The sequence below is a fragment of the Artemia franciscana genome, chromosome 9, assembly GCF_032884065.1.
Source record: "Artemia franciscana chromosome 9, ASM3288406v1, whole genome shotgun sequence".
NCBI classification, from domain to species: Eukaryota; Metazoa; Arthropoda; class Branchiopoda; order Anostraca; family Artemiidae; genus Artemia; species Artemia franciscana.
The window spans coordinates 8,511,501-8,535,969 of record NC_088871.1 but is presented as its reverse complement, the minus strand read 5'-3'; the positions used below and the strand labels follow the sequence as shown (position 1 = coordinate 8,535,969).

Below are 24,469 nucleotides of genomic sequence, written 5' to 3'. Positions count from 1 at the left end.
TAGACAAGTACCTATTAAAAGTGGCATCTGCCTCTTCAGTTTCCAGTCGAATGAGCCTTTTGAAGTTTCTACGACAACAAATGGCCATCCCAATTTTTTTAAAGTTGCAAACGAAGTGTGAGGCAGGGGGAGGGGACCTCCACCCTCCGATCACTCTGAATCTTAAAAAGGGTACTAGAAATTCTGATTGCCAATCCAATGAGCTCCGTTCGAAGTTTATACGATCACCCTTTCTATATAAGCCTTATATGCCCCAGGACATAACTTACAACCCCTGCCCTGAGAGCTGTTGGGGGGAGGAGTCATTTTCAAAGACAGAATTTCCCAGCTTTTCAACTTCGTTGAACAAAATGACTAACTCAAAATTTTGATTGGATGTGTTTGGGGAAATGGTGGCCGTGGGAGGGATGTTAGTTGCCCTCCAATTACTTTCGACTTATAAAAAGGACACTAGTCCTTTCAGTTTCCAATCGAATAAGAATATCCAATCTTCTTCGATACGAAGTGCCCCGGTCTAAAAAAAAAAAAAAAAAAAAAAAAAATGCATTGTGCCCACATCGGTCTTTACTTAGGCAGTGCTATTGCAATGCCTGGGATTGATAGCACAACACAGGCTATTTGGTAAAGATTAGACTGAAAATATTTACAAATTACTGTCATGGAAGCACTACAAAAACTTTTCTATTACTTGACTCCAAATATTCATTTGAGAATTTCTGCAATAATGGAGCGGGAAAATGATAATTTGTCTAGAAATGGAGAATAGTGATGGATGCCGGTAGAAACGGCTACACGAGACAACACTTTCCCATACATTTTTCCGAAAATGTAAGATCGGAAGCTAATTATCCCTAGCCTCCCCCCCTCCGAATCGATGCCTATGAGATGTTACCTTTAGACTTACCGCGTACAATAAATATAAAGGACATTTTCCAAAATTTGGAAGATATTTAAACTTAATAACTTAAATTGTACTAACTTTGATTATTTTTTGTTAAGAATTAACTAATTTAAATGTTTTTTATTTCAAAATAGATTCAGAGACTTAATATATCATTTAGCAATTTTTCTATACGCTCCTTATTCCAGTTCAGCTTTGACAACTTTAAAATTTTTGAAAGTAACTTCTTTAATTGTTTGACTTTAGTTTCATATTCACATTCCATCCATCATTTCAAGTAAAAAGTAACCTGACAACATGAAATGGTCTTCCATGAGGTTTTCCATCCATCCCTAGAACTTTCGGTTCTGTTTGAATAAGTCTTTGATTAAGATTGCCAAATCATTAGTTTGATGCGATCAACCCTCGGGAAAAAAAATAGTAAAAAAATAAATAAACACGCGTTCATCATCATCTTTCTTTGAAAAATACAAAATTTTCACAGTTTTGAAAATAAGGACTTGAAGCCTCATAATAGGGCTGCCTAATGTTAAATTTGATATTGTAGTTTTTATCAAGATCGCTTCCCTTTTTGAGATTGTTTTCCCTTGATTTTAAATTTAAGTTTTATCAAGCCTTAGTTTCTAGTGGGCAACTTCAAATTCATGAATTTAAATATTTGAATGGCCTTTAAATTTCAATTCTTTTAATGAATATATTGTTATCAAGACCCCTATTTTTAGAGTTCCAGTTACAATTAGTACGAGTTACCTTTTACTTTATTAAATAGAAAAATAGGTTTTTTCAACTGAAAATAAGAACAACATTAAAACTCAAAATGAACTGAAATTTCTCCGTATATGAGAAAGGCTGCCCTTTCCTCAACCTTCAGTCTAAATGTTAAAAAATTTTTTAAATGCTTTTCATTCAAATGCAGTGGGCTTTGTGTTTGAGCTGTTTCTTCTTAAAGAATTGTGACAAAAAGTCAAACTTCAACGTTTGACTTTCTAGAGTCTCTAGAGTCAAATCTCTTCTGAGCAAGGGTCGAGGAAGGGGAAGCCCCCTAATTTACGGAATTACTTCTGTTCATTTTAGGTTTTAATGTTCCTCCTTACTTTTAGTTGAAAAAAAAACTTTTCTTTTATTTAATTTATGGCTGCTTTCAAATCATGCCGAGAAATCCCTTCCTCTACCAGGGAAATTTTCCCTGGAAAATCCTCTCTGAAAACATTCCTCCCCATGGAAAATGTTTCTGTGGAAAACTCCCTGCAGAAGATATACAAAATCCAACATTTCAAAATTCAAATGCAAAATTCTTAATTTTTGTATACAGTAACTTGAATCCTCTACAGTAGAGTTCTCTGATATGCAAATCTGACGGTATAATTTTCATTGAGATCGCTTGACGTTTGGGGGTGTTTCACCCCCTTCCTTTCAAAAATTGGGCAAATTTCTAGGATAGAGGGATTCCTAATTTAAACAAATTTGAGGGGGGCAACAAAAAGGAACTGTATTGGATAGTTTGGACTAGAACTGCCTGGGAATTAAAGGAAATTGAAAATCTGGGGAGTGGCGCCTTGAGATCCACCATGCACGCGTTCCTGCTTTTGTTAGAAGAAATTTTGCTTTAACTCTATCTTAATTAACGCAACAAAGTTCAAATTTTGGAGGGCTAGAGAAAAGGGAAGAGGGTGGAGACAATTTTCTGAAACACGCAAAAATATATGAACCAAAGAGTAGAGAGCATATCATAAAAACTATGGAAATATTAGTGTTATAGAAGTTAAACCGACTCATACGTTACTGATTATTTGTCGGTCCTAAGAGTTGAGATAGAGCAAATATATATACCTGAAATTTATTATCGTACCACCTACTCTTGCCGTCCCAGCAACGAATTGCATTATTCCTGTAGCAACCAGGTACATGTAGAAAATAGGCTGGCACCCTGCGTCACACACACCTTCAACTACGTCGCCATATGTCCAATAAGTTGAATTAACGAAAGCAAGGCAGCTGCAGTTGGAATATTGCTAATATGAAATAAAAATGTTATTAAGCAGTTCCCACGAAACTGTGAAGTGGTTTCTATAAATACGTATTACTACTACTACTATTACTACTAATAACTCACTGCAGCAGAAAGCCGCCTGAGGCCAACAGTGTTATAGAGGTTAAACCGACTCAAACATTACTGATTATTTGTCGGTCCTAAGAGTTGAGATAGTATATATTAAAATTCTTTTTTTTAGCCTAGCTTGAGCGCTAAATTTGATTCAATGAAGGACGCACTTGGTCTAGTTTCGGCAGCAGTCAAGGTAGGTGCCAATCTCTGAACCTCAGTGAACACTCTCTGAATTCATCAATGACCAATGCAATATTTCTTAATGATCATTATTTCACTATTGTGAGCTTTCTTAGAATTCTAAACCTAATTGGAGATTATAACAGATAATGTATACTAGATATAACAGATACTGTATAGAAAGCAGATCACAAATTAGATGCGTGGAAGAAACCATCGTTAATTGGATTAAGCAATAGAATTAAGCCATGGGATAAAGCAATTTCCGTGCATAGATTCATTTTGCAAGTTTTCCCCTGTCTCCTCAGCAGAACCTGTCTCAATTTTTAAATTTAAGATGATATGGTACCATAAAAATCATTTTGCGAGCCACAGCAACGGCTGACCGTCACGAGGACAAAGGGCTTATTGGTGATTTCTCCCAGGGGACTAGCCGTCATCGACAGCTGTTAAGAATATGCGATTTGACTGTAGAATTTAACTGAAAAGACAGTGAAATCTTACACACTTTTTGTCTGTGACCTTGTCAATCAATGTGGGTGACGCCACAGGGAATTTCTAAAGCGGCCAAATTGCTCAAATGATAATTCTTTTGAACTGGTTTTCAGAATTTTCCCCATAGGAATGCTAGAGCATTCGTAGGGACTGCCTTTTCCTAACTTAAAAAAGAAAATTCTGCTGCATTTAACCGTTAAAAAAAATCATAATTTTGCGAATGCAAGTTTCTTTATAACTGATGTCACTATCTCCAGCATAAAACATAAAAAATCTAAAGGGTTTTTCAAAGATTTCTGGGAAACTAGGTGTCGGCTTTTAGTCTCTCATTCATTTAAGTCATTCCCTCGTTCAGTCATTCATGTCATTTCATTCATTCAAATCTATTATCTAGGCTCTACAGGCTACGGCAGGACCGCTCAATCAATTCTAAATTGTCACACACACTGAGAAAAGGTGTTTCAAAATATCTGATTGAACGAGCTTTTGAATGAGTCGTCATATAAAAGTCTACTTCAGGCTTCTCCAGTGCTCCAGGTTCAAGGCTCTCCAGTATGGGTTATGATTATAACTGAAATTCGATCAGTTCATGGGAAAATTTTCTGTTTTTCGTTAAATTAATGTTTTTCATTTGCAAGTAATATTAAATATAAAACGGGGAAAAATTTAAGAAAATGTCACCACACCCCTTGCCCATTGTCTTTATGCTACAATTTAAGTTTTTTTTCCCAATACCTCGTGTATGAAAACGAATTTGCTTTGCGCAATTGTACTGTTAGTCCAAACTTTTCCAATAGCCAAGTGGCAAAGAAGGCACTTACAATTCTTAATTTAATATTAGTCTCAACATAAGGTTTGTTAGCATAAGCTCTTTGGTATCCCCAGCCTAGTACCAAACGTTCTATTTAACGAAACGTCATATTTTCTATATAAACGTCATTTCATAGAACCAAACGTCATATTTTCCAAATTGAATGTTGTTCGTCTTGTTGCAGCCCTCACTGGTTTGTTAATTTCAAGGAGTTACTTCTAATCGTTTTTAGGTACATTATAAGATAATTATATCACCTTTACCCAGAGGGGTCGTTTGGGGGGGGGACAAGAGGGAGCAGCCACCCCCCAACAATGTGGAGAAAAAATTATTATATATCCCCTACCCCTTGACTACCAGATATATACACCTCTTGCCCCCATCCCCCCAAACAAAATGCTGGAGATTCACCCCTGCCTTTACCTTTTTGCCATCTCTGTTTACGGTAAACTGGTCGCATCCAGCGTGACAAGCTGAGAAGAAGTTCATTTGGCCATCTTCAGAGCACACAGGTGAGTACCTTGTACCTACACATTCGCAGTGTGAATTACATTCTGTTGTCGTATTGATTCTGAAAAAAAAATAATTGCATTCGTTTATCATATTGATTCTGAAAGAATCCATCCAAAAATATGTTAGATTGTAACGTATGTTGTCAACGTTAGGGTTTGGATTTGGCAGGAATAAAATAATTGTATATTTCTTTGTGCGTTTTATTCATTTTTGAAATAAATTTTATTTCTTCAGTTTTATTTGGTCTTATAATCTTTTTAGTTCTTCAGTTTCATTACAAAATTTTTGGATGTTTTTTTCTTTTTCCTCACACTGAAGGGCTGAGTTGCATTTGGTTGAGTTAAATTGGGTCGAGTTTACTAGGGTTAAATTAACCAGGAATTGAGGTGTATGATGCGTTGATAGAAGGTTACTTTTTATTATTTCATCCATTATTTTGTATTCTATTTAGAAATGCCTCTAACTCTCCCTAGAAAAATAAATCTTCGTTTTTTTCCGAATTGTCACAAAGTTATCCATTGTTTTTTATATCATTGCCTGTAACTTTATCCCGATTTGAAACATTTTCAAAATGTTCTACCCGTCTTTTTTTAAACCCTTCTCTAGTCATTAATTGAGGCCCCGTTCCTATCTTTAACTGGGACACCCCCAGATTGACAACTCCCTGTCAAATACATCATTACACCATTTTAACTTTCAAATACATCATTATACTATTATGCCGTCTAGCTGCATCTTCCATGTCCTCAACAATTTTATCCTAATCTTTCTCTTCACACCTCCTTAATTCTTATTTTCATTAAATAAAAAAAGACTATTTTTTTTAACTGAAAGTACGAAGCGACATTAAAACTTAAAACGAACAGAAATTACTCCATATATGAAATGGGTTGTCCCCTCCGCAATCCCTCGCTCTTTACGTTAAAGCTTTTAATTGTTTCAAAAAGTAGGATTGTGGCAAAGAGTCAAACTTTAGCGTAAAGAGCAAGGGATTGCGGAGGGTACAACCCATTTCATATACGGAGTAATTTTTGTTCGTTTTAAGTTTTAATGTCGCTCCTTACTTTCAGTTAAAAAACTAGTTTCTTTATTTAATTTCCGAACATTTTTGAATTAATGCATGTTTGATTTTGGCTCTCAGCACATAAATTATTAAAATGATATTTGTATATTAATTCTTTTTTTGGCTAAATGGCTTTCTCTTAGTTTTGATCAGACGATTTTGAGAAATAAGGAGTGGGGAAGGAGGCCTAGTTGCCCTCCAATTTTTCGGCTACTTAAAAAGGCAACTAAGACTTTATTTTTACGAACGTTTTTATTAGTAAAAAATATACGTAACTTAAGAATTAAATTACGTAACACACTTTTATATTCTTATATTTTTATTATGTATACGAAGGGGTTCGTACCCTCGTTAATACCTCGCTCTTTACACTAAATCGTAAGTTTTGTCCCAATTCCTTAAGAATGACCCCTGAATTAGGAAGGCCGTAGAATAAATAGTTGAGATTACTAAAAATACTTTAGCATAAAGAGCGAGTTATTTATCTCATCCTAAATACCTCGCTCTTTATGCTAAAGTATTTTTAGAACCCCTCATATGCGTAACAATCTCTGTTCGTTTTAAGTTTCAATGCTACTCCTTACTTTCAATTGAAAAAAACGTTTTCATGTTTATTTTTTCATTGTTTTTTTTTTTATAGTAGTGTTAGAAAATCCTGCGCCCTTTTCATTGAATTTTTCTTCCCCCATGACATATTCCTCCAAGGAAAGATCCTCCCACGTAGCTCTTCCCCTCAACCCTCCCCCCAAACCAAAAAATCCCCCTGAAAACGTCTGTACGATTCCCAATAACCATTACTGTATGTAAACACTGATCAAAGTTTTTAACTTGCAGCCCCTCCCCCAGGGATTATGGGGGAGTAAGTCATTCCTAAAGACATAGTTATTATGGTTTTTGACTATGCGGAACAAAATTGCTATCTCAAAATTTTGATCCGTTGACTTTGGAAAAAAAAAGAGCGTGGGAGGGGGCCTAGGTGCCCTCCAATTTTTTGGTCACTTAAAAAGGGCACTAGAACTTTTCATTTCCGCTATAATGAGCCCTCCTGCGACATTTTAGGACCACTTGGTCAATACGATGACCCCTGGGGAAAAATAAAATAAAAAAAATAGTAAATAAACACGCACCCGTGAATTGTTTTCTGGCAAAAAATACGAAATTCCACATTTTTGTAGATAGGAGCTTGAAGTTTTTGCTATAGGGTTTTCTGATACGCCGAATGCGATGGTGTGATTCTATGACTTCTATGACTTTTAGGGGATGTTTCCGCCTATTTTTCAAAATAAGTCAAATTTTCTCAGGCTCGTAATTTTTGATGACAAAGGCTAAATTTGATGAAACTTATATATTTAGAATCAACATGAAAATCCGATTCTTTTGATGTATCTTTTAGCATCAAAACTCCTTCTTGTAGAGTTTCGTTTACTATTGAGCCGGGTCGCTCCTTACTACAGTTCGTTACCACGAACAGTTTGATTAATACTTTCAAACTATCATATGAAACTGTTTTCATTAGTATTCTTAGCTGAGTTTCTAACCTTCCTCCCTTAAACACCATCTACTACATCACAAACTATTTTTTTTTAAGTTATCATTCCATTGGATAGGATGTTTCTAGGATTTTTTTTTTTCAAACAGTTCGTGGTAACGAACTGTTTGAAGGATATAGAGGAATAGAGTCAGACTGTTTCTCTTAACTCAATTTTTAAAACAGTACGAAACTTTAGCGTAAAGAGCGGGGCGTTGAGGAGAAAAAGCCCCTTTCGTATACGGAGTAATTTCTGTTCGTTTTAAGTTTTAATGTTGCTCCTTACTTTCATTTAAAAAAACTTGTTTTTTTTTAATTTAATTTCTGGACGTTTTTTAATTAATGCATGTTTTGATCTTGGCTCTCCGCACATAAATAATAAAACGAAATTTGCATATTAATTAATTGCAATTATTCGGAAGATTTTGAGAAAAAAGGAGCGAGGGAGGATGCCTAGTTACCCTCCAAGTTTTTGATTACTTGAAAAGCGACTAGAACTTTTAATTTTTTACAAAGGTTTTCATTAGTAAAAAATATACGTAACTTACGAATTAACTTACGTAATGAACTTCTATATTCGTATGTTTTCATTGCGTGTATGTGGGGGATTACCCTTCGTCGATACCTCGCTCTCTACATTAAAGCTTAAATTTTTTCCAAATTTCTTAAGAATGTCCCTGAATCACAAAGGCCGTAGAATAAATAGTAGAAATCGCTAAAAATACTTTAGCGTAAAGAGTGAGGTATTACAAGGAGGTAAACACCTTATATGCGTAATAATTTCTGCTCGTTTTAAATTTTAATGCTGCTCGTTACTTTCAGTAGAAAAAAACTTTTCATGTTTATTTTTTCTTTGTTTTTTTTAAATAATACTTGAAAATCTTGCGTCCCCTTCACTGCAGTTCTCTTCCCCCATTACAAATTTATCCATGGAAAAGATCCTCCCACGTAACCTCCCCCTCAAGTCTCCCCCCAAACCAAAAAAATCCCCCTGAAAACGTCTATACACTTCCCAATAACCATTACTATATGCAAACACAGGTAAAAGCTTGTAACTTGCAGCCCCTCCCACGAGGACTGTAGTTGAGTAAGTCGTACGCAAAGACATAGTTATTAGATTTTTTTACTATTGTGAATAAAATGGCTATCTTAGAATTTTGACCTGATTTCTTTGGGGAAAAATGAGCGCGGGAGGGGGCCTATGTGCCCTCCAATTTTTTTGGTCACTTAAAAAGGGCACTAGAACTTTTAATTTCCGTTAGAATGAGCCCTCTCGCGACATTCTAGGACGACTGAGTCGAACCAGTGACCCCTGGAAAAAAAAACAAATAAACACGTATCCGTGATTTGTCTTCTGGCAAAAAATGCGGGAACTCCACAATTTTATAGGTAGGAGCTTGAAACTTCTAAAATAAGGTTCTCTGATACGCTGGATCTAATGGTTTCCGTTAAGATTGCATGACTTTTAGGGGGTGTTTCCCCTATTTCTAAAACGAGGCAGATGTTCTCAGGCTCGTAACTTTTGATAGATAAGACTAATCTTAATATATATATTTAAATATATTTAAATATATATATATTATAATAATATAATAATAAATATATTATATATTTAAAATCAGCATTAAAATGCAATTCTTTTGATGTAACTATTGGTATCAAAATTCCATTTTTTAGAGTTTCAGTTACTATTGAGCCGGGTCGCCCCTTACTACAGTTCGTTACCGCGAAGTGTTTGATATGACTTATAATTTGTGCTTTTTTGGTGTAAAATGGACAACTGGAATTCTATTATTAATACTCTTCCAACATACGCAAGACTTAAAAAAGATTTCCTATTCCTCATGAGCCTTACTCCCGGTCTGTGCAACCCGTCCTTCCTGTCTGAGTAAATAAATTCTATATCACCTATTTTCGTGTTTCCTACAATTGAGGTATGAATACTATCAGGATAGAAACTGGTTAGTTTATTGTTGATAAAACAGGTACACTACAACAACGAATCCTCGTGAAAAACAGTCATTTTTCACGATATATTCATAATTAGTACCTCCCCCTTATTTCAGGTCACTCCCTCAAAAAATAGAAGTTAGCTATGGGTCTGCTTGAACTACCTGAATATTTCTGTAGTTTGGCTTTAAAAGAAACGATAAAATAACCTGGAAGCTTCCAGGAATATCTATTATATGTACATTCATGCTAACCTTGGAGTCGTAGAAGAGGGTAAACTGACCCTGCTTGATAAACTTAATACTTACATGCCATTTTCGCCATGAATTCCATGCATTGGCAGTAAATTACAACCAAAGAAAGCAAATATTGCAAAACCAATGGTGAACAGGAACCCGGTCAGAGTAATATAAACTTGAACTATGAACGCTGAAGGCTGCTTTTTTGAAATAACATAACCACCAACAAGTAGCCCAGCAGCCATAAACAAAATGCCTACAATTCCTGAAAAAATAAGGTTCATATGTATTTTCCCTGTGTGGGGGAAGTAAAGTGAAACAACCAATTCAAGCAAGGACAAGGATTTGTCCTTTTTGGTGGTGTTTCCCCTTTTTTGAAAATAAGCTAAATTTTCTCAGGCTCGTAAGTTTTGGTGGGTTAAACTAAACTTGATAAAACTTACTTATTTAAAACAAGCATAAAAATCCGAGTGTTTTGGTGTGACGTATATATTGGTATCCAAATTCCACTATTTAGAGTTTCGGTTACTATTGAGCCGGGTCGCTCCTTACTACAGTTTGTTACCACGAACTGTTTGACATAGGTGGTAATATATTGCTGCATTTGTGATAACGTGTAGTTTACAAACAGAATAAAACACCATTCTTAGCAAAAACCTAGTAAAGAGCAAACCACGATCAGCAAATCCTGTGGCTGGGCTTAGCCACATCGATGTTAAAAAAAATCGTTTTCGTTTTCGTTCCCCATATTTTTTACGATGGGGAACTGCTACCTCCAGTAAAGAGCTTTTGGGAGTCAGAGAGGGTATTCAATTATTTTTATGCCCTACAGATATGTAGAGTAGCTCCAGAGGAGGCTCAGACCAAGAAGGACCTTGTCCCAGGGGGTCCATAAAAGAAACTGGGGCACCCTCTCTTGGGGGTCATATATACAAGTGGAGGAGGAAGAAGGCCCCTCAAATTTACACTCAATAGGGCCCACTGCCGTGTTCACACATCACATGAGTTATAAACCTTCTCCCGGTAATGGGATAAAGTGCATGGTGATCCAGAACACCATCGTGGAAGGATCCTCTATAGGAGGACAACTGTGGCAGGGCGTAAGATCCAGTTTTATGGACAACGACCTCTGTAAAGGGCTGGCTCGACCCTTTCGGGGTACCTGGAAGACTGGAAAACTTGCGGTCAATTTTTCCCACTTGAGGAGTGGTGCCCCTTGAGGAAATTATAGCCTAGTAAACAACACAGCACTCGCACGGGGTTCTGATTATTGGATATTTTTCTGGGCTTGGTTTGTTTTGATCGGCGTTTTCGGGCTGAAAAACCTCTTCCTAGCTAATTTATCTACTATGGGTTGTATCCCCGTAGTAGCATAATATTTGTAGGCATGAATATATAATGAGTCGGTTGTAATAGACTTGGGACTTTCTGTGCAGGATTTCGACTCTTGTTGATAGAAGAGCGTCGCCAAGTGCTGAAAACCATGTTGTGACCAAGATGGGCCCAGGATTGCAGAAGATGGGCTCAGGATTGCACTTACAACTTACTGGAGGTCCCAGGGACTTCTTGCTGTCCGGTTTAAACTCTTCGGTTTAAACTTGAGAAGATATGTTGGTCCCCATCCTGCACTGGTACCCGGGATCATTGCTTTTTTTGAGGCCAAAATAATTTCAAAGATTTAAAGAGCATGAAAATTGGGACTTGGAATGTTACGACGTTAAAAAATGACTATTGCATCGACATTTTGGCTGACGAATTCAGACGGTTTGAATTAGATTTATTAGGAGTTTCAGAAACTCATATCCCAGGGGTAGGAAGCATGAAATTAGGTGACATAGAATTTGTTTACTCAGGCAGGAAGGATGGGGTACATAGACAGGGAGCAGGGCTTATGATGAATAAGGAAGCTGCTAAGTCTTGTTTAGGCTGGGAAGGTATTAATAATAGAATACTAATTGCTCATTTTATGACTAAAAAGTTCAGGGTATCAGTTATAGTACTATATGCCCCCATTGAACCAACTGATGGAGATACTAGTGACTCAGATGAATTTTACTTACAGTTACAGGAGCAAATAGACAGGGTACCATGTAAAAATATGGTGTTTTTGCTAGGAGATTTTAATGCAAAGGTTGGTAGAAATAGGGATAGATGGTATTCTAGCCTAGGTAAATTTGGTGTAGGAAAAGAAAACAGTAATGGCTATAGGCTTTTGCAATTTTGTAGGTATAACAACCTAGTTATAACCAATACAAAAATGGCCCATAAGTTGACATGGTATTCACGTGATGGTAAGACAGCAAACCTTATTGATTATGTTATTGTAAACAGAAGACTAGCAGGATCAGTACAAGATACTAGGGTGTATAGGAGTGCTGTTATTGATGTTAAAAGTAAAGATCACCATCTAGTAGTGTCTAAGGTTAATTTAAAGCTGAAATTTTGGAAGGGGAACTACCTCCCGGAAAGTTATGATGTTGGTAGACTCCAGGATGAGAATTTGAGAAAAAAAACTTCCAGGAACAGTTGAATACTAAATTTGAGAGTTTTAAATTTGACATTGTGGAACATGGATGGAATAATTTCAGAAGAACAATTTGTGAATTTGCTGATGATGTCTTAGGGAAGAGTGCTAAGACTGCAACTAGGAATATTAGGGAAAAAGCTTTAGGTTTAATAGAGAGTAGAAGGGTTTTGTACAAGAATTTTCTGAGTGATAGGTCGTATGAAAACAAAAGGAATGTAAAGAAAGTGGAGAAAGCATTAAAATATGAACTAAGGAGATGTGAAGTGGAGGCCATGGATAAAATTGCTGAGGATCTGGAAGATGCGGCTCGAAGGCATAATAGTAAAATATTATACTGGCTTGTTAATAAATTGAAAGGGAGTAGCCAATCCCTGACTAGTCCCAGTTAAAGATAGAAATGGGGCCATAATTAGTGATAAGGAAAAAGTTAAAGAAAAATGGGTGGAACATTTTGAGAATGTGCTGAACCGACATACAGTTGCAGGAAAAGATATAGATGAAAATGAAAAAATTTGTGATACCTTGGATGTGAAGGAAGATTTGTTTAGTGAGGAAGAATTAGCGACAGTTCTAAAAGGATTAAAAAATAATAAGGCTCCAGGTGCTGATAGCGTGATTAATGAGTTTTTTAAATATGGTGGCTCTGAGGTTACGAATAAGCTACTGAAGATTATGAACATGATTTTTGAAAAAGGGGAAGTACCCATTGATTTTAGGGAAACCTTAATTAAACCTCTGTATAAGAAAGGTGACAAGAGTGAGTTTCCTAATTATCGAGGCATTAGTCTGGTCTCTGTAGGTAGCAAAATACTGAGTAATGTGATACTTTTTAGACTGAGAGATGCTGTAGACAAAGTTTTAAGGGAAGAACAATGCGGTTTTAGAAAAGGTGGAGAATGTGTCGACCAAGTTTTCACTCTTAGGTTAATAATTGAGAAGTCCCTTCGTTGTCAAACACCTTTGGTCCTCAGTTCTATCAATTATGAGCAAGCTTTCGATTCTGTTGATAGAAGAGCGTTAGCAAAGTTCTTATCCTTATATGGTATACCAGAGAAATACAATAAAGTGATTTGCGCTATGTACGAGAATAATGCTGCTGCGGTTAAGGTAGGAAATGAGGTTAGCAACTAGTTTTATATTAAATCAGGAGTTAAGCAGGGTTGTGTTCTATCCCCCTTTATATGGATCATTTTGATGGACTTCGTCTTAAGGAGCACAGGAAAGGCAATTGAAGACCACGGAATCAAATGGGGAGGAAAAACGCTCCTGGACTTAGATTATGCTGATGATTTAAGCATATGTGTGAGCATATGTATTTAAGCATAAAGTGTTAGAAAAATGAATGAATTTTTAGAGGTATTGCGAGTTCAGGGTGCTAAGATAGGCTTGAAAATTAATGTTAAGAAGACTAAGTCACTAAGGCTAGTAATAAGTGAAGATGAAAAGGTGACATTGGGTAACGAAAAGATTAATCAGGTTGGGAGCTTTGCTTACCTTGGTAGTATTATTAATACAGATGGCGAGAGCAGTGAAGATGTTAAAAGCAGAATAGCTAAGGCTCAGGGTGTTTTTTCATAGTTAAAAAAAGTTTGGAAGAATAGAGAGATAAGTCTGCAAAATGAGCAAAATGAATGAATTTTTAGAGGTATTGCGAGTTCAGGGTGCTGAGATAGGCTTGAAAATTAACGTTAAGAAGACTAAGTCACTAAGGCTAGGAATAAGTGAAGATGAAAAGGTGACGTTGGGTAACGAAACAATTAATCAGGTTGGGAGCTTCACTTACCTTCGTAGTATTATTAGTAAAGATGGTGGGAGCAGTGGAGATGTTAAAAGCAGAATAGCTAAGGCTCAGGGTGTTTTTTCATAGTTAAAAAAAGTTTAGAAGAATAGAGAGATAAGTCTGCAAACCAAGATTAGAATATTGGAAGCTACAGTGATGACAGTGGTCAAATATGGCTCTGAAGCATGGGTGCTCCGAATAGCAGATGAAAATCTACTAGATGTTTCCCAGAGAAATTGCCTACGGATTGTTCTGGGTACCCGGCTGACTGACCGTATTTCAAACAGTAGGTTGTACGAAAAATGTGGTTCAATCCTGCTTTCTAGGGCTATAATGAAAGAAAGGTTGAGATGGCTAGGCCACGTTCTGCGGATGAAGGATGACAGATTGCCGAAGATTGTCGTTTTTGGCCAACCATCTGGGGCTACACGGACAGCTGGTCGTCCTTGTCTGGGTTGGGAGGATGTCATAAATAAAGATTTAAAGGAAATGGAAACTTCCTGGGAGGGTGTAAAGAGGGAGGCCTTGAATAGATTAGGTTGGAGGAGAAGCGTGTGTAGCTGTGTTGGCCTCAGGCGGCTTGGTGCTGCAGTGAGTTATTATTATTAGTAGTAGTAGTATATGTTAATCAGAGAGATACTTTCAATTCCGTTCAACTTAGTGATCTCTCTTCCAATATTCTAAGATCACTGGTTGCTCATTTATTTGTTTTTTTTCTTCTTTCTAGATTTATGCGTGTCTCTTTCTCTAGTAGCTGAAATTTAAATTGATGAATTTTGAATCTTTGTAACCAGCATGAAAAGTAAATACTCTAGATGAATATATTGTTATCAAAATGATAGATAGTTATCCTACTTTCAATAGTTTATAAAATTAACTTTAGCGCAAAGAATAGGATATTTGGAAACGACAGCCCCCTATATATTGTATGCTCATTTAAAAATTTGACCTAACTCTTTACAATTATCATTTCTAAAGTTTTGATTTAAATATTTTTTGGCTGTTTTAAATATAATATTGATGTTTAGCAAAGCTACCACCTGCCTGACTGTCTTAAAGACCTGAAGATCTTCATGATAAAGTCTTATTTTTGCATAACGATGCTTAAAAAACCACCCCTTAAAAAATTAAGTTCTTAGGACTTTTTTAGAGGAGGAGGGTATTCTATTAAAAAAAAATGTTCTTCAAGCTTCCATGCACAATTTTCAAGAGTGGGAGGGGACCGTTTGACAATTTTTGATTCTGGGAAAAACCACCACCCCTTTTGCCTCCACGCTGGTCAGCTTAAGATTATGGTATTTTATTTCATACTAGAAATGCTGATTGAAATAAAAGGTTAGTTATAGTCCCCTCTATGTTGAAATTCCACGTTCAGTCCAACTGTTTTCTTGCAAAAAAGGGATTGAAAAGGGCTAAAGTTCCTTTACCCCCTCCCAATAAAATGCAGGAGATTCGCCCCTGTCTCCCCTAAAAAGGTAAACTGACCCCTACTTCCTCAAATTTTGGGTTCCCATCTATGTAAAAACTGTTAGTAATCCAGCAATTAAGTTCCATTTTTTCAGCAGTGTTTTGGTCCTGGTCTGACAAAATGTTTGTTTTACGGCAGGAAACAGCAGCAATCCGCTCTTTCTGCAGCATGGCCTGGAATTGAGATTTAATGACACAGTCACTCGGTAATTCCATGCCAACTGGTCATTTTAGAATTTTCGCTCGAAAGCATTTTTACCCAGGTTGAGTTAAAAATTTCAGTTCTGAGTCACAAAATGGCACATATTGGCACTCTTCGGCGGAGCAAAGTTTCTCAAAAAAGGCATTAGAAGATGGAGTTCACGTTCAAATGAATTTTTTGTTTTAAATGTCACCACGGTTTGTTCAATACGATCACCTAAAGAAAAATTCAAATTCCTGACCATCTTTCTTAGAAAAACTGCAAAAATTTCGTTTTTTATTTTGCATATAGGACATTGAAAACTTCGGTATACTGTTCTTGGACTTGCACAATTTAATCTTTTAGTTTTCATTGGGATTCCATCCTCTCTGTTGGTGGTGTTTTCTATCATCCTAAAAAGCAGATTCTTTTAGTGTACAAACTTTCATGCAAACCCTGTTATTTAGAACCTGGTTACTATTCTTAACTATCTTCACTGTCATGCCATTTATATTATCTTAATTTTTCACGGATTTTAACCTGGGGTAATAATGTATTGGATTTTCATCCTGTATGGTAATGGACTGAGATTACTGGGGCCTAGATAGCTTTAGATATTTGATAAAATGAAAAAAACTAAGATTTTTCAGATGAAAGTAAGGGGCAAAATTAAAACTTCCAACAATCTTAAATTGTTCCGTATATGATATGGGCTACCTAGTTTTAATGTTGCTCCACACTTTCAGTTGAAATAAAGTAAAAAGTAAGAAGTAAGTAAGACGACACTAGACCCTTAAGGTCCAAACTGGCGGTGCCGATCTCCGTTTCATGGCCCTTCACCCGGGAAAAGCTCTGGCCTCTCCTCATATCGAGTTAATCTTTAACCTTTTTTTCCGTTGAAATAGATTGTTTTTATTTAATTTGTGATCGTTTTTCGAATAATGCCTGGAAATCCGTCTCTCCTTCAATAGAAAATTTTGTCCCTGGAAAAATCTCTCCACAGAAAGTTCCTCCCGCGTGAATCCCTCCGTACAATTTTATCCTGGCTAAAAATTTACCCCGGAAAATATCATGCGGACAGTTTCGACTGGAAAATTCTCCTTAGCCTACTTCCATTTGAAAAAAAAAGACTTTTTTCTTAAATTTCTGATTGTTTTTAAATTAAGCCGGAAATTCCTCTTAACATAGAAATTTTCGCTAGAAATCCCCACCCGCGGAAATATTATCCCACAGAAAATTACCACATGGAGAATTTCTTCTGCAGAATACTCCCCCTCAAAGAATTTCTCCTGCGTAAAATCCCCCGAACGAAAAATCTCCCAGACAATTCCAACCCTGCTGAAAACTACCTTCGAGCCCCGGAACATTTGCAGATGTAAAATTAAGTCACCAAAGAGAAAGTCAGACAAACAAAAAGAATTTCATATAGGAATACTGGCAGACTTCCTCCTTGTAAAATTTTCCTTGGAAGTTCACTTCCCGAAACTTCCCTCCCCACGGAAAAATTCTCCCTGATCCCCCCTAAAAAATACCTGTATACTTCCTGGGAACACATTATATATGTAAACAATGGTAAATATCATAACTCACATTCCTTTCCCCGTCCGTTGGCTGTGGGGGGTATTGTCATCCCCAGAGGCATAGTTATTGGGCCTTTAAACTAGCTTGAACAAAATGACTATCTTAAAACTTAGATCGGATGACATAGTGGAAAAAGAAGAATAGAACGGGGGTAGTTGCCTTCAATCCTTTTGGTCACTTAAAAAGGGCACTAGAAATTTTAATTTCTATTCAAATTAGCCCTCTCTCAATCTTCTCGGGCCATTGATTCGATCCAATCCATCCGGAAAAAAGACACACATATCCATGATCTTTACAAATACAGAAGAGAGAACAATGAAGACTTTTTTTCCCAAGAAAGTGAACGAACAAAATCTATTTGAATATTTCGGCCCTATATCTAAGGGTCATCTTCAGCAAAGAAAATCATTGAACAATAAAAAATAATAATTGAAATATTAAATAAAATAGTTGAAGCAATACAAAGAAAGTATTGAAAAAGCAATAAAATCTAAAATTAGCTCTATATCTTTCGATTCAGCCTTAAGCAATCGTAGTTTTGAAAATCCAAACCATTATGTTCTAGTTGACGAAACAATTCTAATTACCAATGACTTAGGAATCAAACAAAATGTCTACGAGGCAATCGAAGAAACTTAAATAATAATAAATATCTAAGTAGAGACTTGGGTGAATACACACTCAACCCTATGTACACAAAATTAATTATAGAAAATAATCCTGATTCAAAATAAAACAAAATGGGAACCAATAAAAACAAGCCCAATCCCAAAAGAACTACAAGATTAGCTGCAGAGAAGGCAAACATCGCAACAAGAAATTATTCCAATTTTTAATAAATACAGTTAGTGAAATGAATGAACCTTTTTAGCTTGTAAAATGTTAGCTTTTATCACACAGTCCTGGCTGAACCTTTCGTTAAGAAGTAAAGATGCCTAGGCTATTTAAAAAAAAATAGATTTTTAATCGAGAACTGTTATTGTAAGTGTCTTATTGTTTAGTATTTTCTTTGCTGAAGACGGCCCTTACATATAGGGCCGAAATGTTCAAATAAGTTTTGTTCGTTCACAGTCTTGGGAAAAAAAAGTCCTCATTATTCTCTCTTCTGTATTTGTATTATCGAAAGGCAGTGTGGTCTTCGTCATTATTTCTTCATTGTGGTTTATTATGTTCCTTTGAAACAAGTAATTTTGCGACAAGCATGTACTTGTGAAATGCTCCAAAATGAAAAGGTGCTTATACGATTGGATTCGTTGGTCTCATATGTATCGATTCACCGAGTTATAATTTCGATATTACTTAGACTTTTTCTTGTAGAAAGATTTAAAATTCCCTAAAAAATAGGAAATATGTCCCTTTTTCAATAAATTTCAACTAATACTCAAAGCACTCCCAATTTAAAAGACCATATGCGCCAGATTTTAAAAATTTAATTCGGTTGATCGATAGAGCTGAATCTTTACTATGGAATGATTGCAAAGTTGTTGTCTTTTGTTGATAGGTTAAAACTGTAGGAAAGCAGAAAAGAAAAATAGCAAACATGAACCTTAAGATTTCTTGACCTTTTAAGGATCTTTCTCCCCTTTTTGGAAAATCAAGCAAATTTTCTCAGGATCATAGCTTTTGATGGGTAACCCTAAATTTAATGTGTTATACTTATTTTCAAGCAGCATAGAAGCCAATTCTTTTGATGCATTTATTGATGTCAAAATTTTGTTTTTATAGAGTCTAGGTTACTATTGGGCAAAGTCTATCCTTACTTTCAGTTTGCTACCTCAAACTTGGTTTGAAAATGGAGGCTCGATTTTCATTCAGCGTTCTATAAATGAACTGCAACATAAATATCAGTTTGTGAATGCTACTGCAAAACTTGTTTTGTAATGCATTCCATTTTGTCCTTAAAATCCCTTTCCCTTTCCATTTTGTCCTTAAACTCCCAAATAAAGACACGGCATCACCTGGCATCACCACGGCATCACCACGGCATCCCACCTGGTTACCAGAGTGCCCATTTAAGCTAAACTCGATAGCATTATGAACTTAACAAAAAAATTAGCTTTCATTTATTACACCATCAGATGATAAATTATCCCTTCAAGTCCTAAGAGACACCAAGGTTAGACAAAGAAATCCAGTTGGGGTGGGGGGATCCCAAATTTAACTCTTAGGTAGCGTGGGAGTGGGATAGTGCACACTTTAATCAAATTTATATCCCTTACTATTGCACTAAACTTGTATGACGGAAAGAATCAATAGGTAATGTCAGCTATTAAAAAAACAATGTTGATTATTCTAAATTAAAGCTAAAATTACTCGGATTGAAGACTTTTACGGTGTTGCTCATTTAACCCGTAACCTCTTTTATATACATATATACTATATATACTCACATATATACAGCTACAGTGATGACAGTGGTCAAATATGGTTCTGAAGCATGGGCGCTCCGAAAAGCAGATGAAAATTTACTAGATGTTTTCTAGAGAAATTGCCTCCGGATTGTTCTGGGTACCCGGCTGACTGACCCTATTTCAAACAGTAGGTAGTACGAAAAATGTGGTTCAATCCCGCTTTCTAGGGCTATAATGAAAGAAAGGTTGTGATGGCTAGGCCACGTTCTACGGATGAAGGATGACAGATTACCGAAGATTGTCTTTTTTGACCTACCGTCTGGGGCTACGCGGAAAGCAGATCGTCCTTGTCTGGGTTGGGAGGATGTCATAAATAAAGATTTAAAGGAAATGGGAACTTTCTGGGAGGGTGTAAAGAGGGAGGCTTTAAATAGATTAGGTTGGAGGAGGAGCTTGCGTAGCTGTGTTGGCCTCACGCGGCTTGGTGCTGCAGTGAGCTATTAGTAGTATTATTAGTATATACACACATATCACATATATACATATATACTCAGTAAAACATATTGAAACAGCTACATTTTGAGACAGTGCGACGTTATTTTTGATACATTAGCCCTTAAGTTTCGAAACTTCAGTAAAGAAAATAGTAAAAGCCTTACCGTTGAGTATGCTTGCAGTCACTGCAGTCTGCTGAAACTGGACCTGCATATATTTAGGAAGGAATGTTATATATCCAGAAATAGCAAAAACAACAAACAGGCCTCCGATGTTATTCAGCATTAAAATCTTATTGGACAAAAGCCGCTTCAGTGCAGTGGGAAAATCTGAAAATGAATTTGGATTTAAAAATTTAAAATTCTCTCATCATAGGTAAAATACATAATCAAAATTATGAAATTATTCAGGCTTCTTGACTGAAATTTCTTGCATAATATAAGCCATTTTTCTGCAAAACCTTTGCTGTTTGTACAACCCTGGTTACCTTTTTCTTTTTGGTAAACACCATTTATCTATAAAATTACTAAAGGCCGATTTTCATCTAATTAATGAACGCTAAGAAAACAGAGTTTTCGATCTCTAGTTCACGGCCATGCATACAAAACTCGACCCAAAACTCGACCCGTCACTTCATATGTTGTTGTATGTGGGGCAATAGTATTCCCAGAAAAACAGCTGAGATACCTGGGTATCAGTTTCGGATGTAGCGTTACAAGCACTAGAATTCTTTTAGTAGAAAATATATATAAGGCAATTATACTCTGCTCTGCCAAATTAGCTTCCCTTAAGTATACGTTTAAAAGAAATGTACTATCTCGACTTTATTCAGCTGTCACGCTGCCACACCTGTGGCAGCACATCGCACCTCTATGGGAGTGGCTTTCAGCGACAGAAAAATTGAAGCTTCCTTCAGCTTATTGCAAGTACCTAAAATTTTTACTGCGAATACCGCTCCGTGAAAGAAATTAAATGAAAAACAAGTTTTTTTAAATGAAAGTAAGGAGCAACATTAAAACTTAAAACGAACAGAAATTATTGCGCATATGAAAGGGGCTTTTCCTCCTCAACGCCCCGCTCTTTACGCTAAAGTTTGACTCTTTCTCTTAACTCTACTTCTTAAAACAGCATAAAACCTTAGCGTAAAGAGCGAGGCGTTGAGGAGGAAGAGCCCCTTTCATATACGGAGTAATTTCTGTTCATTTTAAGTTTTAATGTCGCTCCTTGCTTTCATTTAAAAAAACCTGTTTTCTTATATAATTTCTGGACGTTTTTTATTTAATGCATGTTTTGATCTTGGCTCTCCGCACATAAATAATTCAAATAAAATTTGCATATTATTTTTCTTTTTTTGGCTACATGGTTTTCTCATAGCTTTAATGGGAAGATTTTGAGAAAAAGGAGAGAGGGAGGAACCCTAGTTGCCCTCCAATTTTTTTATTACTTAAAAAGGCAACTAGAACTTTTAATTTTTTTACGAACCTTTTCATTAGTAAAAAATGGACGCAATTTCCGAATTAACTTACGTAACGAACTTCTATATTCGTAAGTTTTTACTGCGTATATGAGGGAGTTCACCCCTCGTCGATACCTCGCTCTTTGCACTAAAGCTTAAATTCTGTCCCAATTCCTTAAGAATGACCCTTGAATCACAAAGGCCGTAGAATAAATAATTGAAATTACTAAAAATACCTTAGCGTAAAGAGCGAGGTCTTACGAGGAGGCAAACCCCTCATATGAGCAATAATTCCTGCTCGTTTTAAGTTTTTATGTTGCTCCTCACTTTCAGTAGAGAAAAACTTTTCATATTTATTTTTTTCATTGTTTTTTTTTAATAATGCTAAAAAATTCGGCGCCCCCTTTATTGAAAGTCTCTTCCCCCATGAGAAGTTTTTCCATGGAAAGTTACTCCCACGTAACCCCCCTCACTTCAACTCTCCCTCCCAAACCAAAAAAAAATCCTTCTAAAAACGTCCGTAGACTTCCCAGTAACCATTACTATATGTAAACACAGGTCAAAGTTTGTAATTTGCAACCCCTCCCACGAGGACTGCAGGGGAGTAAGTCGTCATCAAAGACATAGTTATTGGTTTTTTCGACTATGTTGAGTAAAATTGCTATCTCAGAACTTTGATCCGGGGACTTTTGGGAAAAATGAGCGTGGGAGGGGGCCTAGGTGCCCTCCAATTTTTTGGTCACTTAAAAAGGGAACTAGAACTTTTAATTTCCGTTTGAATGAGTCCTCTCGCGACATTCTAGACTACTGGGTCGATGCGATCACCCCCTGGGAAAAAAATAATAATAAAAAAAAAAAAAAACAAACAAACACGCATCCGTGATTTGTCTTCTGGCAAAAAATGCGAAATTCCACATTTTTGCAGATAGGAGCTTGAAACTTCTACAATAAGGTTCTCTGCTACGCTGAATCTGATGGTGTGATTTTCGTTAAGATTGTATGACTCTTAGGGGGTACTTTTCCCTATTTTCTAAAATGAGGCAAATTTTCTCAGGCTCGTAACTTTTGATAGGTAAGACTAACCTTGATGAAAATTATTTATTTAAAATCAGCATTAAAATATGATTTTTTTACGTAACTATTGGTATCAAAATTCCGTTTTTTAGAGTCTCAGTTACTATTGAGCCGGGTCGCTCCTTACTATAGTTCGTTAACACGAACTGTTTGATTTCTCACTGCTAAACCGTTATAGTATGCACGATCCTCTGGATACGATACCAGAGGTGGAAGAGTCGGCAAGGTCTAAGTCCCTTCGTAAACTGGCAAGTTTCTCACCTGAACATATTTTGTATGATTGAAATTTTTGAAGTTATGTTGTATTAGAAGTCACATTATTATCTTTTTCTTTTTATTTTTACTCCAGTTTTTCATGTTGTATGAGTGGGCATCAATAAACTACTTACTTACTTGAATTTACTTAAATTAAATTAAACTTACTTACTTAAATAAGTCAATGAGAAGCCGATTTCCTCAAAATTTATTTCAAAACAGTTTTTTTGCACTTCTGTAGGCCAGAATTCACTCCACAAATCAGAGTCAATAATCTTGTGGCTTATTGTAGAGGGCCATGCGCCTCCTATGTATTTTTTTCCAACCGCTTTGTATGGAGGGGGTGATTGTAGACACTTAATATGGACTTCTTCAAGTGGAAAGCGAATAATCGTTGCTGCCTTTCCAAGGGTCCTACATGTTTACATGTCCTATTGCAACGAAACGTTTGTCCCTGATCAGCTCGAATTTTAGAGTCATAGGAACCAAGACGATCCGAATATCAAACTTACTTTAGGGCAAGGGCTCTATAAAAATGGGCCCAAAAGAGGGCGGAAGTTGGGCCAAAAAAGTTTTTTTAACGGGCTAAAACTTGAAATTGATACCCACTGGGCCAAAGGGACCATAATATATAAATATTATACAAATTGGGGACTCCCTCCCCTCAAAAACAGATTTATTAGGCCAACATTTTTCTGGTTCGCTTGAAACTTTTCAGTCACAGAACCATGGCGGCCCAAATTCACAAGAGAATGCGGTATCAAAAGACGCTTGGCTCCTTCCAAAATTGAGCCGTAAAAAAGGAATAAGTGCTTTTTTTTTTACTGGGGCACGTGTCTCCCGAAAATGAGGTCGAGGAATGTTGCAATTTTTCTGATATTTGCTGGGCTTTTGCAAAGAGGAAGAGCAATTTTCTTAGGAGGGGGAAAGATGTTAGGGTACCCAAAAATGGTACCAAATTTCTTGTCCAATTGGCTTAAAACTCTTAGAAATCGTTGCGCGGGTTCATGGAGCCAAATATTTCCTTGGTATGGAGAGGGTCCTTTAGGTGACTGGCCATTGGCCAAATAACATTTGTTCTCGGATTAGTTCAAAACTTCAATGACGCAAAGAGAGTCTAGTTTGAAAAAAAAAAACAGTTTGGAGGCAAAATCCCCCAAAAATTACGACCGAAAACAGGCCAGGAAGCATTTTTTTCTGATTGTCTCAAAACTGGCTGGCTTAAAGTCATCGGATCAAAAGGAACGCAACTCGCAAGAAAAAAATAAAAAAAAATGCTGGGTGTCCCAAAAAAAGGGCCAAAAAACTTTTCCCTCTAACCGATTGAAACTTACACCTGAAAGCTCTCGGTCCAAGGGAGGTGTGAAAGCAAAATATTCATTAAAACACTAATTTTTCCAACTAAACAAATTAAAAAGTTTCTTAGTACTTTTAAAATAGCTAATTATTGTTGTAACTAAACGACCATTGTGTTTCGGGAGTCATTTTAAAGAATTTGGACAAATCCAAACTTCAGCG

The 24,469-nt window shown here is 36.4% G+C and overlaps 1 protein-coding gene across 3 annotated transcripts in view; it reads right to left on the bottom strand.

Annotated features, from left to right (window-relative positions):
- Positions 1-24,469, bottom strand: part of LOC136030954 (solute carrier organic anion transporter family member 74D-like) — an 83,238-nt gene that overhangs the window by 23,042 nt on the left and 35,727 nt on the right. For all 3 annotated transcript variants that reach the window (XM_065710095.1, XM_065710097.1, XM_065710096.1), the window contains 4 exons: positions 20,331-20,495; positions 9,854-10,049; positions 4,915-5,062; positions 2,732-2,913 (listed from right to left, as the gene is read on the bottom strand). In XM_065710095.1, coding sequence (XP_065566167.1) covers positions 2,732-2,913; positions 4,915-5,062; positions 9,854-10,049; positions 20,331-20,495 — 691 coding nt within the window. The remainder of the gene's footprint in view (positions 1-2,731; positions 2,914-4,914; positions 5,063-9,853; positions 10,050-20,330; positions 20,496-24,469) is intronic.